Below are 11000 nucleotides of genomic sequence, written 5' to 3'. Positions count from 1 at the left end.
AACAGTTTTCCCCTCTTTAATCGTAGTTTGCTGAAATACAGGTGAGGTGTAAATATTAACAAAGGATAGTTCATGGTTCAGACCTTTACAATACATTCTAAGAAAGAAAAGAAAGGACAGGACAGGTAACACTGCAGTTTACCGTGGTGAATGATGCGGTGCGATCGACTCCACATGATCCGACAGCCGTTCCAGACACACACACACACCAGATCATCACAGAAGCGTACGCATCATCACTCAGTCTGTGTCATAAACTCTCAGGTCGCATTACGAAGCATATCCCAAAAATAAGTGTACAATATGCACACTTGGAGAAATACAAAATTAAAAGCTATATATCTATGAAGCCCAGAGACTGAAGTAAAAGTGGGAAAAAATGAAGATGTTCTGGTTCGCATCATCATCATCATCATCATCATCATCATCAGTCGAGGCGCTCGACCGATTCGCTTGTTCAGTCCGTTACGGCCGCCAGGGCTCCGCGCGAGTTCATTGGCTGCTCTTGGCTTTGGCGTGTGTGAGGATGTGTGACTTGAGGTTGGTGGACTGAGCAAACTTTTTATTGCAGCCGTCGAACGGGCAAACGTAGGGCCGGTCCCCGGTGTGTATTCTGACGTGTGTCCGCAGGTTAAAGTCCAGCGAGAAGCGTTTCCCACAGCCCTCGAACGTGCACTGCACCGAGAGAAGAGGAGGGCGTTACAAACAAGAGGTTCACACATCATGACATCACAGCAGCTTCACTGGGTCAACATCAGCTGAGAGCGAGAAACCACAACACTGAGGGGTTCGCATTACACGTTTAAGACCAAGTAATGAACATTTAAGGGAACACAACACATCCAAACATAAATTCTCTAAAATGTAAATGCTTATATTAGTAGTTCACTTCAGTATTAAACTGTCCTGATAGTTTACTCTCTCCCACGTCATCCAAGATGTTCATGTGTTTCTTTCTTCAGTTGAAAAAAAATGAAGGTTTTTAGGAAATAATTTTCTCCATATAGTGACTTCAATGAAGATCCAAATATGAGTTTCAGTGCAGCTTCAAAGTCTCGACACGATCCACGATCTGTGTGGAGAAAATGTGGGCTGGTTTGTCTAGATGAGACTCTTACTCCTCGGCTGGATCGTGTCGAGACTTTGAAGCTGCACTGAAACTCACATCTGGACCTTCGACCCGTTGGACTCCATTGAAGTCACTATATGGAGGAAACTATTTCCTCAACCTTCAATTCTTTTCGACTGAAGATACACAGACATGAACATCTTAGATGATGTGGGGAAAGTAAATTATCAGGAAAAATTCATTCTGACGTGAACTTATCCTTTAAGTATAATCGGGTTAAGAATGTGCATGTAAATGCGCTCAGTGTTAATGTTAGAATGACAGTTCAGCGACTGCAATAACTCTAACCGTATGTTTCAAAACACTGACTTTAACATCATTTTTCATTGAGATAGTAAGACTTCTGTGTGTCAGAGTCATTCTGCACCTCATCAGTTTATAAAACATGGACATTTCAGAGCAGATGCATCAATATCAAGGTATACATTCAATACTCTAGACGCTTCTCAATTCAGTTTGAATTGGATCAGAACCTTCACTGCCTACGTTTACATGCAATCAAATAATCCGTTAGTAATGGAACGCAATAGCGTAATGACGTAGAAATAGCGAAGTGATGTAGAAATAGCGAAGTGATGTAGAAATAGCGAAGTGATGTGTAATGATGTAGAAATAGCGAAGTGATGTAGAAATAGCAAAGTGATGTAGAAATAGTGTAATGATGTAGAAATAGCGAAGTGATGTAGAAATAGCGAAGTGATGTAGAAATAGCGAAGTGATGTAGAAATAGCGAAGTGATGTGTAATGATGTAGAAATAGCGAAGTGATGTAGAAATAGCAAAGTGATGTAGAAATAGCGAAGTGATGTAGAAATAGTGTAATGATGTAGAAATAGCGAAGTGATGTAGAAATAGCGAAGTGATGTAGAAATAGCGAAGTGATGTAGAAATAGCGTAATGATGTAGAAATAGCGAAGTGATGTAGAAATAGCGAAGTGATGTAGAAATAGTGTAATGATGTAGAAATAGCGAAGTGATGTAGAAATAGCGAAGTGATGTAGAAATAGCGAAGTGATGTAGAAATAGCGTAATGTAGAAATAGCGAAGTGATGTAGAAATAGCGAAGTGATGTAGAAATAGTGTAATGATGTAGAAATAGCGAAGTGATGTAGAAATAGCGTAATGACGTAGAAATAGCGAAGTGATGTAGAAATAGCGTAATGACGTAGAAATAGCGAAGTGATGTAGAAATAGCGAAGTGATGTAGAAATAGCGTAATGATGTAGAAATAGCGAAGTGATGTAGAAATAGTGTAATGATGTAGAAATAGCGAAGTAGCGAAGTGATGTAGAAATAGCGAAGTGATGTAGAAATAGCGAAGTGATGAAGAAATAGCGTAATGTAGAAATAGCGAAGTGATGTAGAAATAGCGAAGTGATGTAGAAATAGTGTAATGATGTAGAAATAGCGAAGTGATGTAGAAATAGCGTAATGATGTAGAAATAGCGAAGTGATGTAGAAATAGCGTAATGATGTAGAAATAGCGAAGTGATGTAGAAATAGCGAAGTGATGTAGAAATAGCGAAGTGATGTAGAAATAGCATAATGATGTAGAAATAGCATAATGATGTAGAAATAGCGTAATGATGTAGAAATAGCGAAGTGATGTAGAAATAGCGTAATGATGTAGAAATAGCGAAGTGATGTAGAAATAGCATAATGACGTAGAAATGGCAAAGTGATGTAGAAATAGCGTAATGATGTAGAAATAGCGAAGTGATGTAGAATAGCGTAATGACGTAGAAATAGCGAAGTGATGTAGAAATAGCGTAATGACGTAGAAATAGCGAAGTGATGTAGAAATAGCGAAGTGATGTAGAAATAGCGTAATGTAGAAATAGCGAAGTGATGTAGAAATAGCGTAATGACGTAGAAATAGCGAAGTGATGTAGAAATAGCGTGATGTAGAAATAGCGAAGTGATGTAGAAATAGCGTAATGTAGAAATAGCGAAGTGATGTAGAAATAGTGTAATGATGTAGAAATAGCGTAATGTAGAAATAGCGAAGTGATGTAGAAATAGTGTAATGATGTAGAAATAGCGTAATGTAGAAATAGCGAAGTGATGTAGAAATAGTGTAATGATGTAGAAATAGCGAAGTGATGTAGAAATAGCGTAATGATGTAGAAATAGTGTAATGTAGAAATAGCGAAGTGATGTAGAAATAGCGAAGTGATGTAGAAATAGTGTAATGATGTAGACATAGCGAAGTGATGTATAAATAGCGAAGTGATGTAGAAATAGCGAAGTGATGTAGAAATAGCGTGATGTAGAAATAGCGAAGTGATGTAGAAATAGCGTAATGTAGAAATAGCGAAGTGATGTAGAAATAGTGTAATGATGTAGAAATAGCGTAATGTAGAAATAGCGAAGTGATGTAGAAATAGTGTAATGATGTAGAAATAGCGTAATGTAGAAATAGCGAAGTGATGTAGAAATAGTGTAATGATGTAGAAATAGCGAAGTGATGTAGAAATAGCGTAATGATGTAGAAATAGTGTAATGTAGAAATAGCGAAGTGATGTAGAAATAGTGTAATGATGTAGAAATAGCGAAGTGATGTAGAAATAGCGTAATGACGTAGAAATAGCGAAGTGATGTAGAAATAGCGAAGTGACGTAGAAATAGCGTAATGACGTAGAAATAGCGAAGTGATGTAGAAATAGTGTAATGATGTAGACATAGCGAAGTGATGTAGAAATAGCGAAGTGATGTAGAAATAGCGTAATGACGTAGAAATAGCGAAGTGATGTAGAAATAGCGAAGTGACGTAGAAATAGCGTAATGACGTAGAAATAGCGAAGTGACGTAGAAATAGCGTAATGACGTAGAAATAGCGAAGTGATGTAGAAATAGTGAAAAAGTGGAGCAGGACAACGGTCCACCAGTGCTGGCTTCAGACTCTCATCCACACACCACTGGTTTTGGGCAGTTTTACTGTGTGATGAATATAAGCAAGAAACTGTATATTAATAATAATAAAAAATATATTCTGATTTGAAGCTTGTGACATGGATCAACCCGATCACGTTTAGAGTTCATGTAAACACTACATTCAAATTCATCGATCAGAATGAATTCAGTCCGACTGAAACAGAAGTTGTGCATGTAAACGCAGCCAGTGATCAGTTCTTAAAAGGACCGTGTTTTTCATAGCGTGAAGAACATTTTAATAATCTAAAGCAGGGGTCCCTCACTTGAGGAGGATCATTTTTAGGGCGGCATCTAAAAGAGCCCATTTTCCACAATGACCCAATGAAGAACCTTTATTTTATAGAGTGCATGATGGCGTACCTGGAAGGGTTTCTCTCCAGTGTGAACCAGCTGATGGCGCTTTAATTTGGAGCTCTCCACGAAGGCCTTTCCGCACTCGGCGCACACGTGAACCCGCGGGCCGTGCGTGTGAAGGTGCTTCCTCATGGCTGAATTATCCCTGAACATTTTAGTGCATCCCTGTGAGAAACACAGCAGAGAAACACCGGTTTGCACACGTCAAGCCTTGATCGGATGAAAACAAACGGATGGATCCGCTCACCTTGTGTGGACAGGCTATCGTTCTAGGTGCATCGTCCTCCTTGAACTTCCTCGGCTTCATTCTAGACAAACACGATGACAATGCTCAAATATCACAGATTACCCAGAATGCTCATTATATTCAGAACACTTCCACCCTTTGTCGATGCAGTTACCCAGTGACACTCTATAGTGACCAATAAAAAGCCCCTCATGTGACCAGTGTAACGTTATTCCCCAATCTTAGACTTACCGAACGGGACTACGAGCAAAATGACCGCCACTGTTACCGAAGGGGCTGAGAAACAAAACAACTAACATAGTAAATGTCACGTAAAAACATGCTGTGTCCAAACCATCTCAGAAGACCAACGTCCTATTACTTGCAGTTTAATGTCTTTCAAAAAGATAAACATGAATAAAAAAAGGTTTTCACAGAAACTGGTATTGGCACTGCATCCACACTAGGGCTGGGTATCGAGTTCGATTCTTTTTAGGCACCGACCAAATTGAGTATCAAAAAATCTCTTGTCGTTCTGTAACAAATTGAGATACCTAAGGGGTCAATCTCGTCAACGTCAGTGAGCCAATAGGCATGCAGAATGATTGGCTGTGGCGAGGCATCAAGGAAAAACACGAGTTTACGTCAATACGCCGGTTACGTGAGGCTGTAGTGTGTACGCGTCCCAAACCCCATCGATGGAAAAGATCAAAAGTGTGGCGACATTTCACCAGGTTTGATGCTAACAGCACGCGATGCAATATTTGCGAGAAGATAATTGCTTCCAACTCTGCGTATAGGATACTTGCCTCACAGACATGAGAAACAGGCATATCGTCGCTGTCGGGCGGAAACCTCGTATGTCCAAATTTGGTCAATTTCATATTTTTTCACAAATCGATGCTATTGGTCAGTCCCCACGTGGTTCTGTTATTTTTACAAATTATTAACCAATCTAAAGTGTTGAAAATAGCTTGAGAGCAAATCTCGTAACTCCATTGGACACTTCAACTGTCTGAGAATCCTCGTAACTCCACCTCTTCTTCACTCCGCGGGGGGCGGGAGCCTCGCGGCATTTTGTCTCCTCAGGATTGAAACTCGCAACGATTAAGAAACCCTCGTCGAGCAACACGTAAAGCAAGCCTTAATTCTGATTTTATCTGTGTTAAACTATGATATCAGTTATTGATGCATTTTAAATGTCTACGTATTACTAGGCTTATTATTAGGCTTATTATACTTGTGCATTGAAGTTTTAAAATGTATCTAATATTATACTTGAATTGAATTAAATGTTTTGGATACCAGCTTTAAATGATTGTTTTTATTATTATTTTACTGACTCGAAGTTGGCACTGTGCATGTAAAATACCCCAAGTAGCAGGTTTTATTTATGGGAGAAAAAGGGTCTGTCTACTGGCGCCAGTAAGTTAAGCCTATTTTTGCATAACTCTGTCTGTTTTTTAGACAATAACGAGTGAAAATAGTTAGGTTAGATACATTTGAGTTGGCTTGTTTTGTTAAAAATCGATAGCTGTAATGCTTCGGTGCTGAAGGAAGCCCGTGAGCCACGGAGGTAAGTTTGCGTGCAGATTAGGCAAATTTCCACCTATGAGACAACGTTAGTCAGCTCATCATTTTTTGTTCTGCTTCACTTATAGCTCTTAAACCTTTAAAATGGAGTTTAGGAAGATGTATGTAACCACGGTCGTTAGCTTTGATTAACTATTGAAGCCTTTTCTCTTGTCAAAAGGCTAAACGCGACCGCCGATTTTGTTTGCGTGCAGATTAATTTCCGCCTATTTTAGACAGCCTAATATTTTGTTATTGCATCACTCATATCTCTTAAACGTTTAAAATGGAGTTTAGGAAGATGTATGTAACCACAATCATTAGATTTGAATAGCTCTTAAAGCCTTATCTCTTATCAAAAGGCTGAACGCGACCGCAGACTGTTATGAACACTGCTGGCAGCAGCGACGTCTGTGTCCATACCATTCTAATCAATGACAGCGTAACCTCGTATCTCCCCGCTCCCAAGTCATAAATCTCGTATCTCCGATTAAACATGATTTTAGGGAAATGTTGTGTTAATGTTGGTATACAACAGTATATGATAGCAATATAAGGTATAATACCAACTTTAACGATACAATGTTTAATAACTAAAAAAATATGCAGTTTTTTTAATTTCCTGAAAAATAATGGTTTTGGAGATACGAGGATTCCGCCCGACAGCGACGATATGGAAAGCTTGAGATGTCTCGATTCGACATCGAAGACAAATACTCTCTGATTATGTAATCCAAATGAAAGGTGAATTTCTCTCTATAGGCACGTGTGTTCATATACTGCGGAGATGACGAGTCAGCAACGTCAACACTGACACAGAAAACACTAGTTTATGAAAAAAAATTATAATTAAAATGTATCCTTGCTATTTTTTCCTCAACACATTCATAATCATTAGGCTACTTTTGCCAGTGATTTGTGTTAAGCTTTATGCGTGAGGCATATATTCCGCCCCCCAGTGGCATATATGAGTTATTGAGTCTATAAAAAAAAAGTCAACAAACTGAAAAAATAAAACCAACGTTTTTTTTGTTTTTAGGGTAATATTTAATATAATCTTGTTAAAACGGATTTCATAAAATTGGTGTCGAAAAAAAGTATCGTTCAGGAACCGGTATCGAAGTCAAGGTACCGATCTTAAAATTGAATTTTTTTAAACAATACCCAGCCCTAATCCACACAGATCACAAGCTGACTTGAAAGTTTCATCAGATTCACATCTAAGACAGTAAATAAATACAGATATGATCTGACAGCTGCACTTTATATTAGGGGTGTAACAATATATCATGTCATAATATATCGCAATACAAAAAAGCAACAATATGTACCGTGGATAGTTCCCCCAAAATGAAAATTACTGTGTGAAAAATTTCAAGTTTACATAGTTTGTGTCAGCAGTACTACATTAAACTACTATATAAAATGTTGAATATAGTGTATAATAATGCATTGGGGGAATATTTGTGGGTCCTGATAATGCTTATGTTACCAGTAAAAAGTGGCCTACATTATTTTAAATATATCTAGACAGTGAAAGAGTGCAAACATATTCGTCTAAAATAATTCTGTGTTTTTAGCTTCAGAATCATTCATCTTTTATACTGGTGTCTCTATTATCCTGTGCTTTGGGTTTCCAGCACCAAGTCCAAGCCTAAATCTACTCAATTACAACCACAATGTAATATCAAATTTAGCATTTTAATCAACAGTTAATTTTTTGTTAACCTTTAACCATATGTCTTGGATTATCGCAATAATATCGAATCGTGACACGAGGGTATTGTTACACCCCTACTTTATATCCAAACAGTTCTCTGCCCACATTTTAATATCGGAAGCACTTACTTTGCCCCCGAGTCCAGATTCATTTATGCTCCTGATATATCACACACAGCAGGTTACCTTTAAAGTGAATCCTGCACATTTAGTGGTTTTATTCAGCAGTGACCGTGAGAGTCTCTGACCTGGCGAACTCTGCCAGCTGTTTCGGGTCTGACAGGTCGATTCCCGGGATTCCTCCAGGCGGGAGTTTCTTTCCCGTCAAGTACTCGGAATAATCCGGAGGAGAGTTTTCCCCGATGATCTGCTCCTCCACCACAGTCTCATGATCGATGTCCTTCTTGTCATCTGAAAAACAAAGCCGAATGATTAAGGGTTCAAAAGAGTCAACGATTCGAGATGTCGTGGAGTTTAATTCGCTCCGGAGCTCCGGTTCTACACGAACGACCTCAGCGACACATCCGGGTCCTCCAAGCGACTCCAAGCCACTTTTAAACCATCAAAAGTCCAAATAAACACAAACGCGCGATGATTTCTGCTATAAATCTGACATTTGAATCTTTGAACCACGTAAAAGTAGATCCGCAGAGGTAAGTTAAGTTAGTAAACACACGCACAACAGTAGTTCGGTCTTCTTCACAGCTTCTTTCAGGTCCAAACGTAAAAAAAGAATTTAAAAAAAAGTGATCAACCGTCTCGTATTTTTAAATGTAAAGTGGCGCGAGCGCATCCCGCTGAATCTGATATTCAAACCGCGCGACTATTTAACGGTCTTTAACGGTCTCCTGGAACCGCAGCGCGCGCGGCCTACACTCAGCATCTGCCGCGCGCTCGCGCCATCTTCAACCCGCTGCACGGTCGCCATGTTTACGGGCCGCCATACTGGACTCGGGGAACATGGCGGCGCCCATCGGCTGATAAAAACATGGCCTCCGTTCAAAACAAAAACAGCCGGACCGATGCGCTCGCGTTCTCGGTGCGAAGACGTCTCAGAGATGAAAAGGATCGAGGACGTGTTGCGGACGGACAACGCCCTGCTGGCACTAGAAATTCACTCACTCACCCGATGCCCACATCGTGACGGAGAACTCGCCCTCCAGAGTCTTGATCTGCACCTGCTTCTGCTCCCACTTCCTCCCGCTGGCCTCCGCCGCGCTCAGGTAACTCCGTTTCCCAGCTTTCTTCCCCACCGAACCCGCTTTCTTCCCCACCCGCCCCATGGAGCTCTTCCCCGCGACTGTCAGCAGAGTCTGACCGATGTACTCGTCCTCCGCGCCGGGAACGGGCACCGGGATGAGGATCTGGTCCTCGAAGCCGTCGTCCTCTCCGACCACCTCCTCCCGGGTCTGGACCAGGATCACCTCCTGATGGTGGACCTGACCCGGGTCGTCGGTGCCCAGCGGCTGCAGCGCGATCATGGGCTGGTGCTCGTCCTCATCGTCCCCGCCGATCACCGTAGTCTCGATGGTTTCCACCTCGATCTCGTGCAGCTCCACGATCTCCGCGGGCATCTCCGAGCCGTCCGCCTCGATGTACAGCGTCTCGCCCGATGCCATGTTGAAGTCCGCCAGCTTGCTCGCTTTAGCTGTTGCGTTAAACGCACGAATCGCTCGCTCGCTGCCCCGCAAACACACACATATACACACGCAAACACAACACACCCCCTGATACCCGCACACTCTCCGTTAACACAAATAACTCTCCACTTCTCGCATGAATTCACGTCGCCACTACTACGCTCCACTTCCAAATCTCGCGAGAGGAGGCTGTCGGGCTCGCGTGCACGCGCATAGTGGCTGTATATCCGTGTAAAGACAACAAATGTATTTTGTTTTGTTATATGCGTGTTGTGTACATTTGAATGTATTAATTATTACATTATTTTTATTTTAAAATCCTGATAAACACAGGCCAATTTGGCTAAATAGCTGTTTCTGCCTTAATTACATTGTTTAAATGAATACATTTCTAGCTAACTGTGAATTTGTTTCTGAAATACATAACTTACAGTCTCCTCTGATAACTGATCTCTGTAAACTGTAATATACACTCATGCACTTTCTGTAAAGCTGCTTTGAAATTGTGTGTATTGTGAAAAGTGTGTTACAAATAAATGTGAATTGAATTAAATCTGGCACATTTTACATCCTTCTCCGTGTATTATTAATATGTATGGTCCCAGATTATAATAAATAACTAAACAAATATGTTGAATACATATTGAGTTGTTTGAATATATAAAAATATGATTTTGAAAATATTGTTATTTTTCTATGGTTTGTGGGTTTTCGTTTCTGAACCAACAATAAATCCCTTATTGATATATTAGTGTAATATATTGTAACTGTGTTATTTTGACTTTTTAATATATTATCATGTAATTATTATTATAATCATCCAGATTTTCACTGTATATTAATATAAATTCAAATTGAGTTGTTTGAATATATGAATCTATGATTGATTTAATTTTCAATATTAATAATTTCTGAACTGAAAATAAATGTCACCAGAAACTCTAATTGTATTGTTATTATTATTATTATTTTAAAATCCAGATTTTCATTGTGTATTACTGTTAATTAAAGTTTAATATTAAATGTCAAATTTTATACAAAAAATAACATAATTAATATTTTAATAAATATTAAAATGTAGTTATATATATATATGAAGAGTTCAGATGCAAAAGCCTCTAAGTGCCATCTGAAATGTTCTTATAGAATGATCATTTTTATCAAGCTCATATTTTTTAATTCAGTAATTTCAGTAATTGAACTTAAAAATACGAGCCTGATAAAAATGATCATTCTATAAGAACATTTCAGATGTCACTTAGAGGCTTTTGCATCTGAACTCTTCATATATATATTTGATTTAGTTATTATGTTAATATACATAAAGTCAAATGTCAGCAGAAACAGATGCAGATGTTTCTGTCATTTATGAATATTGTTTGTGCTTTATTTGAAGGTCAGAAGATTGCTCTTAAAGAAACACTCAC

General features: G+C 39.3%; 1 protein-coding gene across 2 annotated transcripts; it reads right to left on the bottom strand.

Annotated features, from left to right (window-relative positions):
- Positions 1–10063, bottom strand: yy1b (YY1 transcription factor b). Of its 2 annotated transcripts, XM_082146501.1 has the most exons (6): positions 9060–10063; positions 8182–8344; positions 4895–4939; positions 4664–4724; positions 4423–4581; positions 1–675 (listed from the first exon to the last, which is right to left on the bottom strand). In XM_082146501.1, the coding sequence occupies exons 1-6, from the start codon at positions 9550–9552 to the stop codon at positions 493–495; spliced, it is 1104 nt and encodes a 367-aa protein (XP_082002627.1). In that variant the 5' UTR covers positions 9553–10063; the 3' UTR covers positions 1–492. The 2 variants fall into 2 exon arrangements, with proteins under 2 accessions (XP_082002627.1, XP_082002628.1); XM_082146502.1 differs by lacking the exon at positions 4895–4939 and having other exon boundaries at positions 9060–10054.
- Between the last annotated feature and the right edge of the window lie 937 nt (positions 10064–11000).

This window comes from Leuciscus leuciscus (assembly GCF_965113295.1).
Source record: "Leuciscus leuciscus genome assembly, chromosome: 19".
In the NCBI taxonomy this organism is placed as follows: Eukaryota; Metazoa; Chordata; class Actinopteri; order Cypriniformes; family Leuciscidae; genus Leuciscus; species Leuciscus leuciscus.
Note: the sequence above shows the minus strand (reverse complement) of the source record. Positions and strands in the feature narration are given on the sequence as shown.

Excerpts from the sequence above, each read along its gene's own strand:
- yy1b (XM_082146501.1), bottom strand. The coding sequence starts at position 9,552 with ATGGCATCGGGCGAGACGCTGTACATCGAGGCGGACGGCTCGGAGATG. Across the intron at positions 4,725-4,894 it reads TTTGCTCGTAGTCCCGTTCG|AATGAAGCCGAGGAAGTTCA; the intron begins GTAAGTCTAAGA and ends GTGTTTGTCTAG. Across the intron at positions 4,582-4,663 it reads CGATAGCCTGTCCACACAAG|GGATGCACTAAAATGTTCAG; the intron begins GTGAGCGGATCC and ends TGTTTCTCACAG.